The sequence below is a fragment of the Echeneis naucrates genome, chromosome 22, assembly GCF_900963305.1.
Source record: "Echeneis naucrates chromosome 22, fEcheNa1.1, whole genome shotgun sequence".
Classification (NCBI taxonomy): domain Eukaryota; kingdom Metazoa; phylum Chordata; class Actinopteri; order Carangiformes; family Echeneidae; genus Echeneis; species Echeneis naucrates.
This window is the reverse complement of record NC_042532.1, coordinates 17,877,914-17,903,928: the sequence shown is the minus strand read 5'-3', so window position 1 is coordinate 17,903,928 and position 26,015 is coordinate 17,877,914. Positions and strand designations below refer to the sequence as shown.

Sequence of the window (26,015 nt, the reverse complement as noted above, 5' to 3'; positions counted from 1 at the left end):
GGACGGGAGGAGGGAGGGATCATAGTTAATGACTGGCAGGATGAACCCTGGGAAAACCTGCAGAGTGGTTTCTCCCACACAGGGCGGTCATGAGTCTTCAGCACACAGAGCCAGTCGGATCTGCCTCCCCGGGGGTGTAAAAATCTGGGATGGGTAGACCGGTGTGCAGAGTGACCTGCAGAAAAATACATTACATACAAATATATGGGTTAATAACCAATGGCAAAAAGAAATGTGTTTTTTTTTCAGTGCCTGCAGGTGGAGCTGTTGGACTGCTTCCTCAGCCAGTGGTTTTCTTTCATCACACAGAAACAGCTCAACTCACTTTGAGAAAACTGGCCGCGAGCAATAAGAAATCCAAAGCTGCTAACTGTTGTAAGGTCTTTGAAGGTTCCTCTCTCAAGGTTTAATCCTCTGAGCCTGTATTTTTATAACTTGGAAAAGCTGTTTTAATGAATTATAACTGCACACGTGATATTTCATTGATCTACAAGTAAAAACTTCTGTTTTTGCTTGCAGCGTCACTCCGTGCACTCAGGGAGCCGGTTCCTGCTAAAACAGCTCCAGAGGGTGTTTGGATGATCGTCAGTAACTGCAAAGCAAACGTCACCCTGGAGGGTAATTCAGCTTATTTAAGCCTGCAAAGTTTGAAAATATATTAAAATATATTAAACCGAATTTTCTGTGTTAAATAAGGTAGTAAAACACAATTTCATACAGCTTTATGGGAGCCTTCCTCACATGAAGTTCAGTTCAGACTCATCAACAATCAGGGAAGTTTTTAGAGGTGGAAAGGTCGCATTATGGGATGGTTCAGCTTCTGCAGCTTCTTTAAGTCTCAGAAACAGTTCACATTGGACAATATTAGCGAATATAAACACTGTCGTTTAGACAGAGGGTTAGGGTTATATATTTATAAATCAGGCTGTTCTACGTTTCGGGCTTTGATCATTTGTGAGTCGGTCTGTACCTGGACGTTTCGGTTGAGGCTGATGGCGGGGTAGTAGACGCCCTCCAAGCCTTCGAACGCCACCGGGCCCTGCTGCTCATCGTTGATGAGGAAGATGATGATCCTGCGCGTGAAGTCGAGCAGGACTCCTATTGTGGACCCTTTACTGATGCCACCGTCCGTCCTGTGTGACAGATATCCACATGAACTGAACTATTCTCTGGAAAATATTTCTAAAGTGGTAGTTAATGTGACTTCAACTAAAAATTGCTGCTCACACATCGACGCATCAGTGAAAATGTTAACTATATTAATGCTTTCGTCACATTTCACACAAAAGTAAATTAAATTCTTCTTCTGGCATTCGTCACAAAGTGATAAAGGCACTTTAATGATGCAGAGAGATTTAATGATGCATTTCTGAGTGCAAAGAATTATTTTGCATCATTCGCAGACATTCCTTTAACTTTCCTTCCTCACCTGTTTGTGTGTGAGTTGTTGTGCATGAACCAGGAGCGGTTGTTGTCCACGTACATGGCCCACGCCTTGTCGTCCTTCCCCAGCATCACATCCTTCAAGACGTCGCCCCGAGCGACCCCGAAGGCCGGGTCCGGGTGGTTGTCATAGCGATCGACAGTCATCTCCCAGTAGTGCACCCCGCGGGAGAAGGCGGAGTTACCCATGACCACCCTGTCATCGTAGCTGTTGCACGTCACCGTCAGGTTGTCGTTGGAGAAGATGATGTCCGGGTGAGCGGAGGCAGGGTCAAAGGTGAACCAAGCAACTGTGCAGAAGAAGAGTTGTGCAGACCGTTGTTCAGCATCCGGTACAACAATCACAGGCAGATTGAAAAAGATTTTACAGAGGAGAAGTTGGAGGTCAGATGAGGTGAAGTTACACTGTAAGAGTTTCTAAATGGAAGGAACAACATACAAGAGATGAGAAGACACTTTACTGTCACTATAATGATGTCCTGAGATTAAAATCCTTATCACACTATACAGCTTATAACTTAACACCACTAATCTTAAATAAAGATCACACCTGTCAGACAGGCTGCAAATAGCAGTTTGCGTTTGTTTTCACCTGCTTGCAGTTGAATCAGTTTAAAGAGCAAAAAAGATTATTATTATTCTTGATGTATTTTGTGTTTATTGATGTTTACCATATAAATAAATGACATGCAGATCCTGAAGTTGAGCTCGTTTAAGGTGTAAAAATGTTTCGGCTCGTTTAGCTTTACCAAACAAAAATCTATTTTAAAAGTGAATTACTTTAAAATTCTAATTATGGTGTACAATTTCTGATCTTAGCTTCTTCAGTGGTTAAGTTCGCTCTCAGTGACTAGCTCTTAAACTCTAAAGACACACTTTACCCTCAATAGCTGGTGGAGACCAAACCAAGGGTTAAAAGCAGAGTTAATAATAGACATGGACTTACAGAAACAACACGTTTCAACTGCTACATAAACGTAAGAGGGATGTTTTACTGCTCACAAGTGACCAAAAAGTTTAAGTTGTAAGTCTCTAAATTAAAAAAGCTTGACTCCTCTGCGGGTGCTTTATAGTGATTTAGATGAATTGTTCCTTCAACAGCAGATTAAATCAAATGCTAACGATAACTTTGCAGACCGTTTAACTTTGTGTTGATAATTCAGCACCACAGCTCTTTACTCTATACAGAGAAATGTGGGAGCTTCACAGGCAGGCAGTTGTGCTTTGTACGGGCTCCACCGGACTGGACTGGTCCATTTGTCTTTGGTGACACAATGTCCAGCAACATTTCATTACAAACCTTTATTTCCCAAAGGAAATCAAACAAAGACACGTATTAGGAGGCTGGGTTGAACATGTAATAAGTGCAGCCCAGCGAGCTGCAAACTGCCTGCCTGCTGGTCTGAGAGTGAGGGGTGCATTGATGAAACAGGCAATGGCCGGGGGAGGGGTTAGGTAGGAAACAGTCAGGAGAGCCGCCCATACCTGTGCCTATAGACTGAATATCACATGGAGGGAGTCCAGCTGAAATGTGAAATGAAAGGGAGGGGGGGGGGGGGGGGGGGGCGAAAAAGAGGGGGGAGAGGAGAAAGAAAAAGAGGGGAGGAGGAGGAGAGCGAAGCAAAGCGTTGGAGCAGAAAGCATAGAGGGATCAGGAGGGGGGGGGGGGTAAAAGGCAGGTTTGATCAGGGAAGCTGGTTCTAAGAAACCTCCCCCCAAAAAAATAAAACAAAATAGCTCCCTGTAAAAAAAACAAAACAAGTGAGCAAGCATGAAAACAAAGAGAGACCCTGTTCTGATTAGAAACTTTTCTCTTTTGCCCTCAGATTGGCGGGGGGGTTGGGGGGGGGGGGGGGGGGGGGGGTAAAACCGACGACATCAAAGCTTAGTCTGGTCGCCATGAGTGATGTCAGAGCTCTGCAAAAACACCGGGAACGTCTGAGTGGTTAGAGGTGGCGGGGGCGTCTGGGCCTTCCATGTCCACTGATGGATGACAAGCCTCCACACGTATTTAGAGCAACATTAAACTAATGGGAAAACAATCACAATGGTGGATTAAACTCCAATCAGCTGCGACTGGATGTACCTGCTTTAAAATTAAATTTACAAGCCTGTTGCTGCTTTTGGGTTAAAACCTTGCACCAGATATTTTGGAAGCTTTTACTTTGATTATTTTTGTGATAAAACTTTGAGGAGGCTGATGATCCTGGGATCCCTTTGGAACTCATTGAAAATCAAAATGCATGATTTAGAATTTAAAGTCAGGCAGACAAATTGCAGAGGAAGTGGCCAAATAAGTTCTATTTTCCTAATTTCTCCAAAATTTCAAAGTAGTTGACTTGACTGAAGATGCAAGGCTTTAATCTGGCAGCAGCAATTTATTATTCCTAAAATTTTACGGAGCTCAGCCGGGATTTATTTGCTGTGAAATGAACATGTGGCTCCCAAAAACAAGAAGAGATCTGAGCCAAGACTCCAGTCTGTGATCTTATCGAGGGACAAAAACAAGAGAATGTTTCGACTACTCTTATCGGAGCCGTGATAAAAGACCTGCGAGTCGTTTGCTACGAAGTGGAAAGTCCTGAGCAACAATTTTCCAGCGACCTTCGCCAGCTGAGAGACAGAAGAAGTGACCTGCGACTCCACCTGGAAAATGAAGAAAGACAGCGGCGAACATGGCGGGCAGCCAGAAAGTCACTTTTAAAAACGTGATCGGCTCAGCGACCGAACTCTCATTCTTAGAAAGCATCTGAAACACAGCAGAGCTTCTTCTTCTCTTTCTCGGTCTCACGGCTATATTTTGGGGTTTGTGCACTGTGTTTGCTTTGGTCCAGACTGAAACATCTCAACAATGGTCAGAGGTTCAAACTTTGGTTTTGGCCAAGCCAAGCTGCCACAAACGTTGGCGTGGTGACTTATTTTTCATCCAGTGCTGCCGTCAGTTCAAAGCCTGAAGTGATTGTGAGAACGTTACCACTTTTTCCTCTCCTCTGTCCGTCTCTGCCTGTTTCTGCTGTATAAATGTTGTTTTCTTGCTGGACTAGGTTGGTTTGAGTCCAGCTCTTGGAACGAAGTAACTTTAGAAAGTTTACAGACTTCACAGACTCGAGTCTTGGCTCTTTCTAGGTTTGAACTTAATGGATGGGAAGAACTTTATCTCAACTACCCATTCATGTCCAAAGGAATAATGGAGGAATTCAGTTTTAAAGGAGTGTTTTTTCTTATATACACACACAGACGTATACGTAGGAGGAGGAGCCGATTCTTAACGTACTCTCAGACGTCTGCATGATCAGCGTCTTGCTGTACTGGCCGACTCCGCTGGCGTTAAAGGCCTTCACTCTGGACTTGTATGTGCTGTTGAAATGGAGCCCGTCCACTGTGCAGATGGTCTCTGTCCCCACGTACACTTCCTGCAAAGACACAGCGCCTCCTGTTAAACTGGCAGTGCATAATTATAACACCAAACAGACGCAGAGCCGTGCTTCAGAGACACGGTCCCATTTGAATTTGACAATGAGTGCAGAAAAAGATAGTGTGAGTTTGTACAACAGAGCGCGGGCGAGGCGGCCCACACTGGAGTATAAATAGACATGGGGACCACAACTCGCCAGGCTCAGCATGGCGCTGCGTTGGCGAGCCTCCATGAGTCAGAGAGAAGAAGAGCAAGAGAAAACTTCCGTCACAATTTGGAAAAAAGTTACTTGGCAAAGACAGCAGTTCTGACGTTAAATGACTCCAGTTACAGTTAAAAGGGCAAATACGCTCAGCCCTGGGATACAAACGCAAAAACAGCACGATGACACACGCATGAAAACTATTCCACGTTCTGTACACACACTTTTGCTACATCGAAAACATCTCCAAGCCGTGACACTTCGGCATCAGCTGAACACCGATTAGCAGTTAGCAGAGACGGCTGGTGAATCTGAATCTGTCAATCGTGCTCGTAGACATTTACAGAACAAACACCGGGGGCCCCTGCAGACAGCTGGGCCCTTCCCAGTACATGGGGACTGTTTAGTTGAGTCTAGAGGAGCAACTGTGTCCCATTTCAACCTTCAGATGGCCTCGGGGTTATCTATTTACAGTTTACAGTCTCCGTGATGGACATCGGCTTATAAAAGGAGGACAGTTTAAAGCGTATTTTATGGAGTCATGTGACTTCTTTTTCTGCGACTATTGGTCAGTGGTCATGGTTTCCTGCTGGGGGTGTGTGGGGCTGATCGGACACTCCGGCGACTCGCTACGTAAACTTCAACGGACACAAGAGTTAACAAAGGTGCTGTTTTGTTGCTGTAATCAGATTAAACCACATTCATGCAGATGAATTTGATTCTTTTCACAAACGAAAAAATCTTGAAGATGAACTGAAAGAGACTGAAAGCCAACACATTTGGTGCATTTCCCTTCGTGATTATTTAGTAAATGTGTGTTTCAAGCACACATTCGTTTTAGAGTTTTGTTAAGAAGCTTCCTGGATGTTTTATCGTGTGCTTCAGAAACTTTGTCTCTCTTCATTTCTCTCTCTGCATCTCAAAACCAAAATAGTCTTCTGTTTTTTTTCTCCCTTTACTGGCACGGATTATTTTCATCTTTCCAACTTTGTGCTGAGTCTCAGCCTCGAGGGTTCGTCTGATTTAAAGAGAAATAATTTTTTACCCCCCCCCCCCTTCACGTACCAAAAAGCAAAACGAGGCAACAGAATGAATTCGCTTCCCAGTAGTCAGTCAGAACAGCAGCGACTGATGAAAGATGAAGCCGACATGTTATGGGAGTCCTCAGAACTGTATGGAGGAAGTTTTTCTCCGGACACAGATATCCTCTCCCTTTGTGCTGGGGGAATTGTTCGGGGGATACACGCTGCCACTGTAACAAAGCAGGGCCCTGATGTATAGAGAGCTGGGGAGGATCTTATGAGGATGGATTTCATGGTGAACTTCTGCGAGTGTATGAACGCTGCTTTGATCCTGGATCACGCTTCCTGCAGGATCAAGCCGGTGAACAGCTGCATTACAGGCCCTTTCTCCTGACGCCGCGTCATTCCCGTGCCTCGCTGTGGCCTGTCAGTCGACCTGCCGTCACACGTCGACTCCAGGGACACCGGCCACAAAGCGCTGCTTTCACATTCTCCTGCCTGAGCTGCTGTCCTCCATGGCGCCACATGAAGGAGGCTTTGTTGGGGTTGGAGGGTGGTGTTGGTCTGTAAAGGTGAATTACTACTCTGACTGGTCCCATTTTTCGCTTTTTGTTTTGTAATCGCAAAGTAAATTTAACAAAAGTTCCCATTGAGGGGAGAAGAAATGTTGACATGCTGATAAATATTGAACTCTCAGGGACAGACGGTGAGCTGTGGAGGGAAACCTACCCTGAACGGCCCCCCGTTGCCGTCGTCCAGCTCCAGGATGTATCCGTCCACAGTGATGGTGGAGAGTGGTGGTTGTTTCCATGACAACGTGGCACTGTTGTTCTGAGTGCAGCATTCCTCCAGCTGGAGCATCGGAGCGGCTGGGACTGAGGAGGAACACAAAGTCCTGTTCAATATTTATCTATCAAAGACCAAACCTTTTTTTGCATTTCTGGGTAATTTCCAGAATATGAAAGCAAACACCTTCAGGATCTCCATATAAGAAATACACAACTTCATATGCAACATCCCGGATAAATTAAGTTTCATATTTCAACAGCTTCTTTGGTGAGTTGGTTGAAAAGCTTGAGTGTAAAAATACGGTTCAGGACTTTTCCCGCAGCTGCTTCACACTTCAGCAGACCAGACGTTAGCTCTCAGAGGGGCTTCAAACTGCTTCTTTGATTTAAGAAAAGAATCCCCCCTGCAGTCTCTCTTTTTACCTTTCATCTGGACAAAGTCCAGCTGGTGGATGGTCTGCAGGAGGGGCCCGCTGTCCAGAGTGAGGTCAAAGTCGCTGGTCATCCTCGGGGTGAGGGTTCCCTTCCCCCACTGGCTCTCTGTCATGTGGACCCTCCGGATCAACGCATCAGAGATCTGAGGGAGCAGCACTTGGTAAGACAACCAGGAACCAGGAAATCACAGACATATCGCTGTTGAGCTGCTCTCTGCATCCTCCTCCACTTTAGATATCAACAATAAATTTGAATTAAGTGTGATTTTATATTTATTAGAGAAATAGAGACAGTTTGTAATCAGTGCACTTTGAATAGTTTCATAATTTTTTTTCTATACATCTATAAATATTACCCAAAAAATGTATATAATTATAGTTACAAGTCAGCTGAAGATGCTGGTATGTGAAATGTGTGACAGCCAAACAAATAATTAAACATGCATGAAGAATATTATATAATCCAATATCTTTATGAGGAATATAAATCTTTCCTACTGATGATTAGAGAAGAAACCTGTATCATCTGTATTAAAGCTCCAGAGCTCAGTGGAAACCAGAAAACCAATCTGTAACTCTCTTAGTTTTATTTTTCAAGTGACGGTTAAGTCAACTTTATCTTAACTCTTCTGGGTGTGAGTCATAGTTGCGGTTTACTGCTTCTGATGAGGGATTTATCTTTTCTTCCTGTGGAAAATGCCCCCAACCTCCCACTACACGTGGGATAACGTGTGAAGACTGCAGCTTTAAAAGGACGACATTAAAAACTGAATAATGTCAGCAGATTTGGAAACCAAACTGGCCTCAGCAGCCCCTCACAGCGTTCAGCTGTTTCTGCCGTATCAATGCTTTCAAACCTTTTGTCTTTTCCCTGTGAATTCTTGGAGGACGTCACTTATTCAAGCTCAACAGGTCAACATAGTATTTGGGATCTGCTGTTCTAGTAAGACATTTATAATGAACTCTACATCATTTCTCAGTAAATTCATGCAGTCATGCAGTCCATCGTACCTGCAGGAACCCGCTGGGGTCGTTCTCCTTGATGACCTCCAGGCAGTACTCCATCAGTCCTGTGGTCTGACGCAGCTTCACCGTACAGTGGGAGATCTGATCCCGAACCACCTGGAGGAAAAAAAAAAAAAAAGAGTGAAATAGGTTGTTGAGGAAAGGATGAAAGCCGAAGAACCCCACAACAGTCAGGCCTTTCAAGAAAAAATACAAAACAACAATAACAAGCATATGGAAGATAATTGTATGTTAATCATCACCCATTTTCTTGGAATAATTTTGGGGCTAATGTGAAGAAAATGCTGAATTATGGTTTAATGAAGAAGGTGGGAGTGCTAGAGCTGTTTCAGGACAGACACTGCAGATGCAACGGATATCATTTTATTCGTTTAACAGTAAATGAGTTGAAGGATGAATGAGGGAGGGAGAGGAAGAAAAGGAGGAGAAAGAAAATCGGAGCGATCGTGATGAATAAAAATAGTAATAAAAGGACAGAAGCAGGAGCTGCTGGGTGGAGGAGGGAGGCTGACAAACACAGATTAAACAAAGGTGTTCATGGATGAGAAGACCAGGAAGAAAACCAATCACGAGATCATGAGTGGGATTGTCGAAGTGACTTGATTGTCTTATTGGCGTTAATGTGTGGAAAGTGGCAGCGAGAACAGTCATCAGCATCACGGCTTACATCAGAGACACCGATCTGAAATCTTCTCGGTGGCTTTTTAGGTTGCAGTCTCACCGGAGAAGACACGCTTGATATCAGAAAGGTCTGACTGTGGCACGGTGGAGCAGTGATCAGGACTCCAGCCTCCTCCCACAGACACACTGAACTTCCTGTCGGCCTCCATGGCTGTTTGTCTTCTGTTCTGTTCTGTTAGTGTGGACTGGCTGTGGCCCCCCCGACAGATGAACAGTATAACAGACTGATCAGTCGTTATCAACCATCTGTGATCACGTTCACATCCTCAGATGTTTGACGTTTGATTGGACATTTGATGGGAGATTCCTTCTCTCTCTCTCTCTCTCTGACACTGCTGATGTCCACCTCCCTCATCTTTCCCACCGCCTCCCTGCAACAGCGTGAAATAAGTGCAGGTGCTGGACCAACGGTTGCTAGGTAACAGAAACTTCACTACTTCTATCTGACGGGCTCCTCGGAGGATGAAGGGAGAGGAAAATCCTGTCTGAATGACACACTGTACACAGACTGATGACTGCAGACGGCATCATCGTGCATCTGCTGCACCGCTGACACCAGCAGAACACACATCACTTCATTTCTTATAGGAGGTAAATATTTACATATTAGTGCATGCATGCTCACTTAGTGCATGCATATATTTTAGGACCTACACCTAATCAGTTCAAAGCCTGAATGATCAAGTAAGATAAAATATGCCATGATCTTACCTATCAGAAAAATATACTGTGGTAACTTGAATTTTCTGGTAAATATAAGAATTGAGGCACATAACTCTCACAAACTATCACACCTGATGCAACAATCATGCAAACCCCAGAAACGTCACCAAACATCGGCGACGCTTGAAGACGCAGCCGGAGGGCTGAGTTTGAGCATGTGAGCCTTCCTCCTCCCTGAAATGTGCAGAAATGTAAAGCAGAGTCAGGAAAAAGTTTAACCTCGCTCAGTGTCAGTGGATCACATGGTGTTTCATGTCTCTCTGCGAATCATGAAAAGTTTTAACAACTTGGAGGAAACATGTTTTAAAAATAAAATATCAAAGAGGAGCGATCAGCGCTCCGTCAGCTGATGTTCAGTGAGGCTTGTGCCTCAGTTGGAGCTGGTTCCTCTGATTAATATATGACCTGCACTGAGCATTTTAAATGAATTCTTAAGAACAGAGCTGATGGCAGATCACTGGCACACAAACCTTAAAAGCGTAGAAGAGATGGAAAGACTGAGGAGCGTAACGTTCTTTGTTCGTTTCCACCTTGGATGTCTTCCAGTAAACTGAACCAAAGGAAGCTCTCGGCCTTCACTCTGCCGTGAACCCCAGGGGAAGAAAATCTGAGCAAAGTCTGCAGATAATTCATCCAGGTTGAGGTGGTGATACTGAATGTGGAGTCACATTTGTTTTGACCCGTGGTTCTGCACCCAGCCGAGACGACAGGCTGTAAAATCTACTGACTACCAGCTAAGACTCAGTTTATTTTCTCTGGAGCAGCATGAACTTAAATGAACCAAACATTAAATAAAAAAACCCTAAAAACCAAATTGTAGGTCTGACTGCACTCCAAGAGGATTAAATATTAAGAGCAAACTGAATGTGTTCGACTAAATGAATATTTATGCATTCTCCCCTTTTTGATGCTGTAATCAGCCGGGGGACGGTGTTTAACCTCTCATCCTGTACAGCACGTCTCTCTCAGCTCTGATGGTTTATATTTCTCTGGCCTTTGCTGTGTCAAGCCCGTGACATCGACACCCCCCTGCAGTGGAAGAGTCGTATTTGTACTTTTTCCTTGGTGACGACGTCGAGGCTCGCCGCTGCTGCTTACTGAGCAGTTTCCAGTCATCTCCCCTGAAATCTGCTTCACATCAAATTTAAAGAATAAGACGCAGAAGCTGCCAGCTGCAGTACGGTGCTGCCTGATGATCAGCACATAATCAGACTCATTCGTCTGAATTCAGCACGGAGGGGGCAGCAGAGGTTTAAATCTAGTTTTGACAAAGGAGGCTGCTGTGCGGGATGGAGGACTGCGAAAGTGAGCCGGAGATGAATGGAGCGAACGTCCTCTGTTCTTTCTGACATACTGTATGCGGCTGTGATTAAACACAATTTCACAGCAGCTCAAAGCGCTGCTAAAACAATCCCAAACAGCAGAAACAGAGTAAGACATTCCTCAACTGTGAGAGTTCGTGTCACAGCAGGTCTGCTTAAGTTCCCATTCTCAGGAGCCGCTGCAGTTATGAAGGAGCTGTAATCCTGTTCCGTCCACTTTTCAAGGAGTTGTTTGTTAATTTAGCTAAATGAGGGAACCAGTTACCTGCTTATTGCTTTTCCTTTTACTGCTCTGGGATATTATGGTACTCTCCAGAGTTGGTGAAAACTGTGAGAGAATCATAAGATCCATTAGCCGCTTCAACATCCACAGGCAGGGTCTTTAAAAAGTGGCTGATATCATTCAGGATGTGCAGGACCTGCCGTCTTCTCGTGAAATAGATTATGTCCTCCTATCTGTTTCTGTTATAATTATTAGGCCACTGCGGCACTTTTGGCCTTGCAAGATACCGCGGCTGCAGTCTCCAAACTGTTCCCCTGCAGCAGCAGCACAGCTGTAAAATCTGCAACAGCCTGGCATCGTGGAAGAGCATGAAGATGATTTAATCATCTTCAATTAAAGTTGTGCTGCAGAGACAGTTGCAGTGAGGTAAAAAAAAATGGAGAGGTAAATAAAAAATGTTTGAATCAAGAAAAGCAGGAGGAGGAAACACCACGCTGTGGTAGGAAACTGTTACGGGATGAAAGGAGGATGGGTGAAGGGGTGATGAACGCTTTGGAATCTGTCCTGTAGGTTAAAGATGCAGCGGTGACAAGCATCACTTCTTCTGACGCTCAGCTGTCAGTGAGGATCAAGGAGCTGCCAGCACGCATTAAACATATCTGTGACTCCAAAACCACAGTACGACACGATTCACCTTCATTCAGACGTAGTTCGGAGCAAAGCTAAGGGTGAAAAGAGTCGTTTTTTTTTTCATCGCCTGTTTTTAAAAAAGAAAATCAGCTACAGGATTAGATCTGAAACTAACAGCAGATTAATTCGCTGTAAAGAAACAAAATCAATGAACAGACATTCCCATTCACATTTCAAGTTATTATGGCTGCTTGTTTCTAAACTGCAGCTCTAATTGTTGATCAGTGTTTTGATGATTGCTCAGCAGCAGGAACAAAAACTGATTCAGAGAATGAATCATCTCGTATATTTCCAGAGTCCAAGCTGTCGGGTGTGCGGACATGGAGGACCAGGGGGCGCAGGGATCCCCCGGATCTGCAGCTGTGCTCATTAAGCGTCCCCGGCTGGGTGTCTGGGGAACAAAGCATCTGGTGGCAAACTTTGCATCAAGCAGAAGGCGACTTAGTTTCTGATTCACTTTGTGTGGCTGTGATCAGATGAGTCCCCCATCAGTTCAGAGCCGAGCGTGGAAGCTCCCGAACGAAATACGGACTGACAGCCGAGACGGTTTGTCTCAGTTTGATCATATTTTAATGCAGCCTCCATGTTATATTAAAGGATTATACGGAGGGAAGCCATTTATCACGGTGCTTTTAATTACATTTGTGGCTTACTTTCTGCTTAGAGGCTGTTTGAATCGCTCTCACTTTTCATGAGAAGCACCGACACCTGAGACTTTGGAGTTTCCTCTCACTACACCCTGCATTTGCTGACGGAGGCTACAAGCTAAAGGGCTAAAAAGGCCTTTAAAACACTAATGATGATGGCTTTTCATCCAAACGGGGTTAAAGCCCTTGCAGGTGGACTTTCGTATTTTACTGACAGGAAGTGGTCAACTACAGCTGGAGTTTATGTTCACTTCTGACACATTATTGACACATGGCAGCCTTTAAAGGTGGATTATGATTCAGAATAAGTGCACTTTCTGTGTCCTCAGTCGTCCACGCAGCGGCACAGACTGACTGAATCTGAGGGATGTGGGCACTAAGCTGGATATGACTGACGTTAGAGGTGTGTATTGGATATGTAGTGCGTGTGTGTGTGTGTGTGTGTGTGTGTGTGTGTGTCCCTCTGTTGTAGCTGCTGCTTGATGGTTCTTTGCTGCATTTTAATAAGGTCAATCAAAAGTTGTGACAGAACGGTTGAAGTGTAATAAAGTGCATATGTGAGTAAACCGATATAAAGATTTAAATATTCAACGGTGCTTTGGTGATATTTGGCCTCTGCTGTTTCTCTTCACCAACACATGGGTCAGCTCTCATGACGTACGGACAGAAAAAAAACATGAACCTGACTCATGTTATCAAGGACTTCTCGCCTCCACAGCATCACACAACAAGCTCAACGTGTCCCAGTCGCCATGGTGACCAGAGGAGATGCCAAGTCACCTACAGCTGCCCCTTTTTTTTTTTTTTTTAAACTGGTTTAATGTTTCCTCCGCGTTTTCAAGGCTGTTTTTTCACGCAACGGGATTCATCAGGGCACTTCACTGGTTTCTTGATTGGACACGTATAAAATGCATCACAAGCATTTTGTTTTACACACCAATCTGCTTTGAATAGGCAATTAAATCCTAAAAGAGATGCTCCGTTAGGAAAGGACAGCATTATCATCAGGCGTGCATCAGCACAGAAATGTGCCTCATTCAGTTGCAGCTGCAGGACAACCTCCACTGAGCTGCATGTTAATGAAGCAGAAAGCATCCCATTGACTGTCCATGTCAAAAGATGTACTTCGCAAAACAAACAACGTCCCCTGTGATGTTTTCACTCCACCTGATGTCTACCTAAAGTGAGCGAAGCCTCCAGGGGAAATAAAAACATTGCAAAACAAAGAAGTATCTGCCGAACTGATTCAGCGAGCAGCACGGCCTTGACACTGACGATCCAAAGAGAGTATCAGCTGTTTCGTGGAGGAATGTGAATAATCAGTGAATGACACATGGAGCCTCCAACATGAATCAGCTCTGTGTGAGAAACATTAAAATGTGTCCTTGCAGAAGTTGTGAAAGTGTCCAATGTGTCTGTCCTCCATCACTAAACAGGCAGTCATCTGTTCTTATTGGAGCAGATTTTGCAGTTTCAGAAAGATGTGAATGACAAATTACCTCTGCAGTAAGAGAGTAGAGTCTAATGAGGAGGGAGCTAATCAGTATTTTAGCTTTTCCTCTTCCCTTAGCCACAATGTTTGTGTTTCTGTGATAGGTTGTTTTTTTTTTTGTAACTTGGTGCCAGCTAAAGACGAGTTGGGTCTTTACAGCTGGTTGAGCTTCTTATTTATGTCGTTGTGTGTATTTTGCTGTGAGGAGAAGGAAATTCAGCGGCCGTTACCGTCCCTTCCTGTCAGTGGTTCGGGCTTTACGGGGGTATCATCGTGTGTGAAACCACCACGAGAGAAGAAAATGCACATAAATGTGAACAAGTGTATGCGTGCTGATGGACGTGCTTTCCATCGCTGTGTGTCAGTCGACATGCTGCCGTTCACAGACAGCCTTCCTCAGACCACCTACACGTGTGAAACCTCGATTTTGCATACCGTCCAAGCGTGAAATTGAATGTTGCACAGTACAAATGTACCCCCCCTCCTCCCCACCACCACCCCGCTGCCCTCCCCCCTCTCCTGTCAACTCCATCTCTCAGTCTCAGTCTCTCAGACCGTCAGTTCAAAGGAAAACTTGACATTTTGTGCTGAAATCACTGGACTGGAGTTATGAATCTTCATGGTCCTCTCCTGATAATAACTGAAAATGTGTTTGAATTAAAGTGATACTTTAATTCAGGGACACTTCCCCCCTCAGCTCACCTCTGAGTATCATATTTATAGTCACACCAGGGATCCTCCACTTCCTATTTACTGACGAAAGCATGAAGCTGCACTGGAGGAGACCTACAGCAGGATATGTTTTAAACATCTCATTTTAAATCCTGCCCCCAAAAAAATGGCATGTTCACGTCGTTTTCCATCCATATGCTACAGGTCATGAATGATCCACGCCAACGGGGAGAGTCGTGACAGCAGCTAGATATTCAGAGAGGGCCTGAGCGTCACTCCAACTCACCTTCAGCTTGTGTTCATGCTCTTTGTTCACCCGAGCCAGCAGCTGGGCCTTGCGCCGGTTCAGGGCGTCGATGAGGGCGTCGCATTGGGCCACCAAGCATGCCTCGAACTCCACGCCGTTCTCCTACAGAGCAAACACCCAAGACAGGAGATGTCACGACTGGGTTGGGGGGATGTATATGTAATGCTTACTTTACAGAGCCAGTTAAATGAGGAAAAGCTCATTTGCTGAGAGTTCCTCTGAACTCACACGTGCACTCTCCATCAGATGAGGTGGGTGCGTACAATCGTCCTGAAGCGTCAGCCCCGTGGGACGACTGATTAACGACGGTACAATTACGCCTAGTTTCATTCTCCACTCCTCCTCCTCTCATCTCCCTCTAACTGATCTTCACACTTTCCCCCACCCCCTCTCGCTCAGGGTCGTCCACGAGTATGACGGTAATCAACCAGGACGTTTCGCCCCAGCCTCTTAAGATGACCCTGGCTTAGAACGTTGGGAGCATGTAAATCTAGTCCTGGTCCAACGTGGGATCCCGCTTTGAATGGAGGGACATTTCCGCTTTAATCAATATCCTCCCACACACAGACAGACAGATAAACAAAAACCTGCCAAAGACCGGAACCTGGAGCAGAGAAATCATCTCCTGTTACCATGGCAATGCACCATTTTCATCGAATCCAACTGCCTTTATTGATTTCATCTTTTTATAAAACCTGACAGTCGGTGAGTAATTCAGCGTCCACATATGAAATGCTCCTAAATTTCATCATGAATATATTCCAAGACATCCGTTATGAGTGTTTTTGGTCTCAAACAAAAAAAAAAAAAAAAGCATACTAACTTCAGTTTTGCTGTGAATGCGGTTTGTTGTTTTATCTAAATAGTGTCATGCACAGCTGAACAATAAAGATAGCACCAGCCAGGGATTATAAAATGTTACAGCGACACTTGAAATAATACGATAAGCCTTTGTGTCTCCGACAGCTACTGCGGGGAGTGCTGTGGTGGACAGTCTGGGATCACAGAAGGGGATGAGAGTTCGCTAACAACGCCAACACGTCAGAGGACAAGCTTCTCATAATTTATAGCTTGTTGCCAACCGGAAAAAAAAAAAAACAACTTTTCACGTGTTTGTGTGCGTATGTGTGAGTCTGAGTACCTGGATGTGTTGCACCATGTTTCTCAGCTGGACCAGGAACTCTTTGGCCTCGGTGGCTCGGTCCGACAGGCCGTTGAGAGCCTGAGACAGCTGACCCTGCAGAGAGCAAAGAGCGGACATCAGAGATACAGCACAGCACTGCCAATAAGTTTGTGCTTAAATATTCAGATATCTGCAAATCAAAACGCTCCAACAGCTTTGATATTTATACTGTTAGACTGGCGCTCCTGTAGACGTCTGGGAAGCTTTCTTCCATCAAACCAAATAATCTCAAAGCGATTGTCCTCTCCATCCTTTAACATGGAGAGGAAAGGCACACGCAGACATGATCATAGCAGGCGTATCGTCCGTTACTCTGTGAAAACCTCCTGACTAACTTTGCCTGTTTTGAAGTTTTGCATGCATGTCAAAAGTTTATGGTAGTAAATCTGAAAACAAAGCTGCCCTGTAAGTGCTGAGAAGTTGGCATTTTGAAGTGTCAAAGTTTTCACCCCTGAGATGTAAAATTCAGTTTCTGCTTTATTCTCACACACAAACTGACATTTCCAGCTAAAACTAAGATGGTTTATGTATAATAAAGCTCTTGACTGTGCCGGGTTTTTCTTATTGGATTACAGCTCCTGGGCTGAAGGGAAATGCCATTGCTTTGGATGTGTGCGATGGCACACAAATGGCTCTGTTTGGATTGGGGGGAAAACAGATATGGTGTTCATGTGTGAAGCGAGGTTGTGTGAACAAGGAGGTGACGGAGCGAGAGGACACAGCCTGACCCTGTGGGAACCTCTCTCGGATGAGTGAACCAGACAAACGTTAACTTGGGAAGTTGTATTGTCTTCTGGGAGGAAAAGAGGGTTTGTAGCCTTATCTGGGGAAAAAAAAAACAAAAAAAAAAAACACTTAAACTCCGGAAGACAACAATAAAACCAGCAACTAGCTGATACAGTGGAAATCGCTGTGAAAACAACCCATCACGCTCAGTCCGCTCCTCTGTGTCAACCCAGCTCTTGGTAGCTGACGTTGTTCAGTCAAATGGGAATCTGTCTGCGGGGGCTGATAGTTGACCTTTGACCCCCAGCGTTTGGGAAACCGTGACAGCTGCCGCTAACATGAGCCGACTGCACGGAGAGGGACAGTCTGAGCCGGCAACAGCTGAGCAAAGACTGAAATGTAAACTTTCTGGACTTCAGGGAACTTCCTCTTTGTTAACTTGGGAATCGTATTCCAACCTCTCAAGAGACCTGAAGAAATGAAGTGTCTGTCTCTCATGTTTGTTTGTCACCACCGGATGTCTCATGAAAAATGAAGATGGGCTTTTGGAGGTATCAAGTTTGAAATCTAGTCCAAAGAAGAAGAAGTAACTATCGCTTGCTATCAACAGTCCGAAACTGAAAGAGTGCCACTTTGGAATAATCTAAAACTGAGAAATGTGATAAATTCTCTTCTGTCTGAAGAGGGAACTGGAAAGTGTTTTGGCTAAACAGCTAAAATTCAAGGATGAGAGTTCATTAGTTCCTCTCTGATCCAGTGATGGACGTCCCTTCTCCTCCTCGCCCGGTTAACAGTCAGCCTGCATTCAGCAACGGAGCAGACGAAATGAAAAGCACTTGATTGTCTGGAGGCGTTTTTCCACAGCGTCTGTTCAAGAGCCTGAAGAGCTCAGTCCGCCAAAACCAGGTCAAAACGTGCCGTGAAAGTAAAGGCTGCATTATTTCCACACAGCTCACGGCTACTTCCTGCTCAGCGAAGACTGCGGCGCCAAGGCCGGCAGGTCAGCACACGGAAGGGCAAACTTCAGCAACAGATGGGTTGGAGAGCGTGATGGGAAAGAAACCAAAGAGATCCAAAGGAGGAGCAACGTTGGACAGCTTCATGTCTTTCTTTTCTTATATTTGATGTAAACAAAAGCAGGCTTCTCATTTCTCCTCGGAGACTTTCAAGTGTTGTCCAAGTTAGCGGCAGGCGACTCTATCTGCCTATTCCATCTTCATTCATCATTCTCCAGTTAAATCCATTCCTCATTAAAACAACCCAGAGCTTTTTTATTTATATAAACTGTAACCCCACATAGTAATGATGTCAGCTAATGATTTGCTCTGAGGAAATACTTGGTCACTAATATATTTAGAAAGCTAATTAGATGAGCATGCTAATGAGTGCAGCTCACATTCGAGCAGATGAGCATGTTTTCTATTCTTTCTTTACAGTTTCTTCTCTGTGATTTTGGTGTTGGAAAAGGCTAAAAAAAAAAAAAGGGGGAAGGGGGGGTGCAAGCTTTGAAGCTCATAGAAAGTGATCCACACAATCGGATTTCCATCATTTCTAAGGATGATTGATGAGAACTATTAGTGATACCTTATCAGGCATGATATTTACATCTCATCATACTCGGATTTGCATTTTCATTTCCTGCCAAGGGAACAGATTTCACCTTCATGGCATAATTCATGTTCTCTTAATTTTAACTCTAGCTTTAGCTGATACACATGGTGTCCTCAGAGAGGGGAAAGCTTAAAAAAAAAAAAAAAAAAAAAATCCTTTCTTAATTTTTCAAATAGATTAATGCAATATGACTTGAAGCTTGCCTAAGAGATCAGGGACAGTCAAAATAAAAGCATCACAGAACACCAGCGTGAGCACGAGGATGCAGGAATGTTTGGGCTTCAGAGGGTTCGTCATGCTGAGGGTGTCCCTGCTTTTTGGGAACACTAATCATCTCTGTAATTAAGCCGAATGGGAAGACGTGCCTGACATGAATAATTCACCAGCAGCTCCGGGGCCAGGCTGTGCGTTTCGATGCTCTCCGTGGCCGAGCAAACCGGCCAATCTGTCAACGGGAACGTGGATGTCGAAGGGACGTCACAGCCAATTTGGATTAAAGCCCCCACTCGGAAGGGGGAAGTGCGAAGACAGGAGGAGGTAGGTGTAATGTCACTGCTAAGCCCCTAAAGCCCCGGCAAAGTAAAAGCACTCCTCTTCAGGCTAATTATAAAACACACGCATATATCCACAAGATGTTCTATCACGTTCCACGGCAAAGATAGCTTTTGAGTTCCCATAACCTACTTTGAAAAAGCTGCGTTACCTCTCAGAGAAATTTTTAAGTGCCCTACTCTTTTTCCGAGCTCGGGGGCTGAGTACTTTCTCTTGTGCTCTTTAAACAGCCTCTTTAGGCTCATTTAATCGTGTGTGTAGTACAAAGCTACACACACATAAACTGAGGCTGAGGTCAACTTCTAGTGAAAGAAAAAACAACAACAAAAAAAACAAAACAACAACAGACAGAAAAACACACTCACCAAATCCCTCCGATCAAAGAAAGTGGAATTAATGTCATTTCAAACAGCCTGATTACTGATTGTGTTTCCCCCTACAGTATCACCAACCGCAGACTCCAACATGAAAGGTTGCGGCTGTTTACATGAACTGCTGGAGTCCTCTGAGAATACATTCTGCAATATTAAGCAGGCGACTTGATATTTACCGTCCTGGGAACCATTCTGTCGTTAAAAAAAAACCAAGCTCTTACATCTTCCAACATGCTGGAGGAGTTCAAACTTGGCCAGATTGTGATACTCCACAGCACTCAACAAGATCCCATATGAAACAATCTTTCACAAGCAGAACCAAAGTGGGTGGTACATTATTCATTGCTTATATCTGCCGTCATCAATAATGCAGAGGAAGTCATTAACTATCCACACATACGAAAAAAAAAAAAAGGGGGGGGGGGGGTAATAACAACGAGGACTTTCTTTTGAAAGTTGCCACAGTTTCTTCATGCGAGAAACAGAGTCCTTATTTGATGGACACCTGGGACAGGCGGCAGGAAGTGGGCCAGCTGCGATCTATTCTTGTCGGCACTTGATTAATCTGGCGAAGGCGTCGGCTCCGGCAAGCCTTCCCGTTCTGTACCTTCCTGGTCTAGTTTGGCTGTGTCAAAATGTGTAAAATGACACTTGGTCAGCAGACACCTCTGCAGAACTGAGAAGAGGGAACAGGGCTTCGTAATACCTGGAGGCCGACCACATACCAGTGTTGATCATGATGATTATTATCTTGATTATAATTACGCCGATGATGCTGATGCATATTTAAAAAAAAGAAAATGGGATCACTGCTGACTTTAACCTTCTCACTCAGGTTCCTTATGCAACTGGTGTCCTCATTAAATGTGGGCTGACTGTGCTGAAGCAGCCACATGTGACAGAGCATCATAAAATATTCTGTTTTAAAATGTAGCTCAAAAAAGTCTGACAACTTGTTTTGGTTGGGACTCAGTTTGCACAGAAACCTGGTGGTGGAGTGGGGTGGGGGTGGGGGGGGGGTCTTTTTCTTTCCGAGTCTAACCACAAAAGAAACGAGTCAGTGGAGTTGAAATGTTCAGCCAGTTTGAAAGAAAAGTTACACAAAAAATATGTCAGATTAATGAAACCTTCATTATCAGCCAGTCGTCAGGACTCCAGCATCACTCTGCCTCTCCTCCCCGCTCAGTCTTTGCTGCACTTCCTCTCTCGGGGCATTCTGGGTCATCCTGTCGCTCTGCATTTTCCTGCTCTTTATCTCCTTCTTTCATTAACATTTACACAGCTAATCTCTTTACATGGCAGCTCGAGGGGTAAATATCAGCGCTGTAATGGAGCAGCATCTACGTTAATGGCTTTGAGACATCCAACACTCCCCCTGCGAAACCTTCTTTTGTCCTCCATCTCATCCCCTTATCAGTGAATTAGTCTGCTCTCATGAAAAGTGCAACAGCCATGTCACCTATAGGGAAGATGACACACTGAAAGACACAACTTGTCGAGTATCATCATGACACCATGTTAATGATTTCAAGAAAGGTTACTTTAGAATCAAACACTACAAATGACGACTGTCTGAAACAGCAGCAGAAGAGGCAGCATCTGTTTTGTTTTGTTGATGTTGTTGTTTTTATCCAATCAAAGAATCACTGCCAAGTCATGCCAAACCGTCGTAGTTTTAGTGTTAGCTCCTAAAACCACAAAGGAAAACTTTCGTCCAACATGATTGCAAACGAAATGCTCGCAGTTTGTTTGTGTTTCACTGAATTCAAATCCATTAGTCTTTCATTTATTTTCTATCGACTAAAAGGTGTAAAGAGCTCCTTTGGCTGGAAGCCAAAAATGCCAGTTTTTATGGGCAGCTGTAGAGCTAATCAGCATTTACATAATGAAGGGAATCCTTTCACCACCTGTAGCTCCAACCTGACTTGCAGAGATTTTTCTGGCACACTGAAAACAACAACTGATTCACATTTATCAGCTCGAATATTTGATGCAGGTTTTCATGTGTTTGATATAATTTCTGATGACACTATCGATAGAATTTCAGCTGTTGCGCTGCAGTTGTGGAGGGGAACAGTTATCATGGTGGACAGCTCTGTCCAGTAAATAACAGTGTTTTGTATCAGCGGGTAACCTGCTGTATCATGTATCCTGCTAATGGGACGGTTTCCTGCTGCACTTTGTCTGGACTGACTCTGGATACAATGGATGCAGACTGACAGCCAGTCTCATTACTGAGCGGGGGATGGGTGGGGGGGGGGGGGGGGGGGGGCGACCACCTGTGCACAACTTTTTAAGGCTCTCCCTCCCGCTGAGTTCAGGCGGGACGGCAGGTAGCTCACCCAGAAAATGAAAGCCCTGTCTGACCCCATCAGCCTGCCTTTTGGGGGTGTTGTGGGTGGGACCTTCTGGAGGATCAGCATCATGTGTGCAACAAAGGCGTAACACAAATTTAAATCCTCAAATGGATGTTGCCTGCCTCTAATGGGAAACGTTCAGGGTCTCCTCAGATTTATAGACAAAAACATTTCTGCTGTAATCTTGCTTCTTTTTTTTCTTTTTTTTTTTGTCCTTCAGATCCCATTTGATTAATCACCTTTAATTGCCGCTTAGCAGAGGGAGGTGACAGAGCGTGACCCACATTGGATTGCGGCTCCTCCACGACCCCTTTTGACATCCGTGAAGAGGCCAAAGCACCCACTTTGCAGGGACTGAACACTCTGCCGATGCCCTTTTGCGCACTCTAATGTGATTAACCAACATTAACACGGACGTCCTGTCAACACAGAAAACCGTGAGACCGAATCTGAGAAGGTGAACCAGAGCCAGACGAGACACTCTGAAATTGACTTTGGAGATGTGAAATTGATCAACACAGTCCAACAGCTGGGGGATGGGTTAAGAGATAAAACACGGTGGCTTTTATTGCCTGACACCAACAAAGAAGCTGGGGGGGGGGGGGGGGGCAAATGAGCAAACGGCAGAGAGGGAGCATGGAAAGCTTCAGCAACCGTCTGAAGCTGCGTTCGCACAGACGTACTGTGAGAGGGGAGATCTGGGATGGATTCCTCATGTGGTTTGGTAACTTAGAGACCTCTGCTGCTCTGCACAGCATCTAGAGGGATTCGGTTGCCACGGCGGCAGGCGGCTCAACTCTTTGTCCACAAAGAGACAAATCTTTCGGAAGACGGAGAGAGACGGAGCAGTTTGTCCCAGAAAACAGAGACGACAACGGCGGCGCAGATTAAAAGGCTCACGGAGAACTGCAGAGATCTTATTAAGTGATGGGAGCGCAGAAGAGTGAGCTGCCGACACGCTCTCCGCTCTGAAATGTAAATGCTGCAGGTGTGTGTTTAAGGTGTTCCGGTGTAGTTCTTCCTGCATCAACATTAGATGACGATGCTGAAAAATGCTGCAGTCAAAAGAGCGGAGAGCTCGAACGACCAACGGCTGAGATCAGATCGACATCAGTTCAGGAGAAAAGATGTGTGTGTGTGTGTGTGTGTGTGTGTGTGTGTTTGTACATTTGTAAGAGAACAACAATATAGTGTGTGTTAAAGGACAGTTTTTGGTTGCTTTTTAAGCCAAACTGTAAAGGAGCGATGCTCAGAAAGGGTCATTCATGCTGGATCAGACTTTCAGTGATGCATTTTAACATGGTTCAGCTCACTGTTTTGGTTTTATGGCCCAAAACTGAACTTTTCCCGCTCCAATCACATCCAGCCGTGGAAGGCATCAGCAAAAACACCCTGCACATCATCTGGCCAGCATCAAACACCAGACAGACAGTGGAGACCAAAGCAGAGCTCAAAGGAATAGGAGTATCAGATTTATATTTGTCAGGAATGACCCTTTAAATTAAGGCCTACTGTGACTCACGCCACCAGATGTGCACTTTGGCAGCAGCTCACCAACATGGCGGCCATGGCGAGCAAATGAAGTGGTGATACGGCTGTATTGTGTTAACATCTTGTTGTGCTGTATTGTGTTAACATCTTGTTGTGCTGCTTCAAAGCGGTGTGGCTTTAGAGATACACGTGCCAAGAAAAGCATACAACATATCTGTAGGTAAGCACAACAATAAACAAAAGTAAATACTCAGTTGGATGGGACGTAACTGTGCTTCAGAAGATGATTGAAATTGTGTAGCCGGCCCTCTGATCACCTAACACACACACAGGGTGGTCTGTATCTGTTCAGGGGGGATCCACAGTAAACCTGCAGGCTACGGAAAACTCATTTCTCTTTCTGTTGCTTTATTTTCCTGATGGACCATATGAGGAGGGCCCTGGAGCTCTGAGCCATCTGTCACAGCTCCGATGATGGGTCAGAAACAAGCAGGTGCCTTCGTGGAAGCCAAAAACAGGACGACAGGCTGTGTTTTGGCACCAACAGGCCAGCTCTCACTGATTGGTTTCTAAAAATACTCCTTTAGCTGCCCCCCCCCCTCTCCATTTTAGCTCCAAGAAAGAAGAAGCTGAAAAGGTCAGCAACTTTCCAAGTGATGGCAATTTGACGTGAGTGAAACGTTCAAACCTCCCCTCTGATTTTTCCATCAATTTTAGAATTGCTCCATGAATCTGAGGTGACACACAATCACGCCATCATCTAGGTGGGATGATTGAACTGGTCGGCTGTTAAACGGCTGTTCTGGAGACGTACAGGACCAACTCTGGGGGTGGAAGACGCCCTGAAGTGAAGCCGAAGTGTGTTTGCCTGTGCGCCCAGTTCTGCATCCATCAGAATCAGGAGACACTCACTACACAGAGTGTATCTGTGTGTTGGGAGGTGGTGGTGGGGGGGGGGGGGGGGGGGTATTGGAGAGCAGCTATAATTAGGTCTCCACCCTCTGGAGGTGGGTGGTTGTTGGTGCAAAGGCAGAGATATCTGCCCCTCCTGCCCACAACAACCCCAGACACAGCTGGCCAGGAGCTGAGTCTGTGTGCAGCGTAAAGTTGGAGCCTTGCAGCAGTAAAGCAGATGTGCTGCTGCTGCAGGTTGTCCACTCGTGACCTGAATCACAAACAGAGCCACCTCCTCACGACGGCGGAGTTCCCGAGTTCCCGCTTTGGAGACGTGCACGTCTCTCCTCTGAGGCTGAGCGAAACGTGATGTCACCACAAAGTGGCGAGGGAAGCCACCGAAGATCCGACAGAGCTGCGTGCTCTTTTATTTATCACCGACACGCACTTGTTGATCAGAGGATGATGAATCATCACCATCACCACAGTGAAGGCTGCGCACACACACACACACACACACACACACACACACACACACACACACACACACACACACCACTAACAACAACAACAACAGGTTCCGCAGCTGGATTTACGCACGTACCTTGTGCAGCTTCCACATCGCGCCCAGAGCTTTGACTTCGTGTGTGCCGTGCTTGCCTTCCTCCAGACACTGATAACAAACGGGCGTCTTGCACTGAACGCAGTACATGCTCAGATTCTCCAGCTCGTGCTCCGTGCACGTGGAGATCTTGCGGGGACTCGCGCGTCGGCTTATCCGCCCCTGCGCCGGGGGAACCAGGCGGTGCTTGGCCAGCGGTCCGCGGGGCGGGTGGCACCGGAGGCGGCACGGGTCGCAGTAGAACACGTCGCACTGCTCGCACATGACGGTGGCCTCTTTGGGACTCTTCTCGCAGAGCTGGCACTTGAGAGCGGCCGCCTTGCTCTGCTGGTACCGGTCCACCACCCCTTCCAGCACCCGGTTCTTGGGGAACCCGCGGAGACCCCGGTCGTCCAGGATGAGGCTGCGGTGACACTGCGGGCAGGTGATGCAGGAGTTGCGGGGGATCGGCGGTAGAGAGCCGGGCTGCGGTAGCAGGTGCTGTGGCGGAGGAGGCTGGGGGACGGCCGGGGGGAAAACCCGCACCCCGTTCGGTGACTTCTGGCAAGGGGTGGTCGGAGCACTGACGAAGCCCCCGTAGGAGCCGTACCCGCTGTCCGCCTCGCTGTACAGGCTCATCTTATCCAGATCCAGGTAGTCGTAGTCGGAGACGCCGGAGCCGGAGGCTCGGCTGCTCTGCGGAGACTCAGCATCGGGGGTCTGCACAAGGATATTCCGGGCACAAGCCAGACAAATGTTGTGGGAGCAGGGCAGGATGATGGGCTCCCGGAAGAAAGAGCCACACACGGGGCACTTCAGCTCTTCCTCCATCTCGTCCATGGCTGCTCTGAGAGACTTTCTCTGACGGGAGAACTTCCAGCTGGTTCAACTCTGCCGGCGCGTAAAGAGACTCACTGCGCTCTCTGCAGGCTCAACCTTGACCAGAGGAGAGGCATCATCAGGAGGAAGACGAGCTTCCTGACCAATGAGCACACAGCATCAGGCCAGGCCGCCTTCCATTGGACAACCAGAGGACTCCACACAGCCATTGGACCGAGCAGGCGTCTGTCTGCTGTCCAGGAATCCTGAAGAAAACAATACCAGCCCATCAGAGCAGCTAATACAATGTGACCCTGCAA

At 45.9% G+C, this 26,015-nt stretch overlaps 1 protein-coding gene across 2 annotated transcripts; it reads right to left on the bottom strand.

Moving 5' to 3' along the window:
* Window positions 1-84: 84 nt before the first annotated feature.
* Window positions 85-25,728, bottom strand: trim9 (tripartite motif containing 9). 2 transcript variants are annotated; one of them, XM_029494165.1, is made up of 10 exons: window positions 24,880-25,728; window positions 16,229-16,324; window positions 15,067-15,189; window positions 8,316-8,426; window positions 7,294-7,447; window positions 6,812-6,957; window positions 4,718-4,856; window positions 1,430-1,733; window positions 971-1,133; window positions 85-175 (listed from the first exon to the last, which is right to left on the bottom strand). In XM_029494165.1, exons 1-10 carry the CDS (start codon window positions 25,714-25,716, stop codon window positions 98-100), a joined length of 2,151 nt encoding a protein of 716 aa, XP_029350025.1. In that variant the 5' UTR covers window positions 25,717-25,728; the 3' UTR covers window positions 85-97. The 2 variants fall into 2 exon arrangements, with proteins under 2 accessions (XP_029350025.1, XP_029350026.1); XM_029494166.1 differs by having other exon boundaries at window positions 6,812-6,971; window positions 7,296-7,447.
* Window positions 25,729-26,015: the final 287 nt, after the last annotated feature.

Coding starts and splice junctions, on each gene's coding strand:
- trim9 (XM_029494166.1), bottom strand. CDS start 25,716: ATGGACGAGATGGAGGAAGAGCTGAAGTGCCCCGTGTGTGGCTCTTTC. Junction 8,427..15,066: donor AGCATGAACACAAGCTGAAG/GTGAGTTGGAGT, acceptor TTTTTCCTCCAG/GTGGTTCGGGATCAGATCTC. Junction 1,734..4,717: donor GATCATGCAGACGTCTGAGA/GTACGTTAAGAA, acceptor TCTTCTGCACAG/TTGCTTGGTTCACCTTTGAC.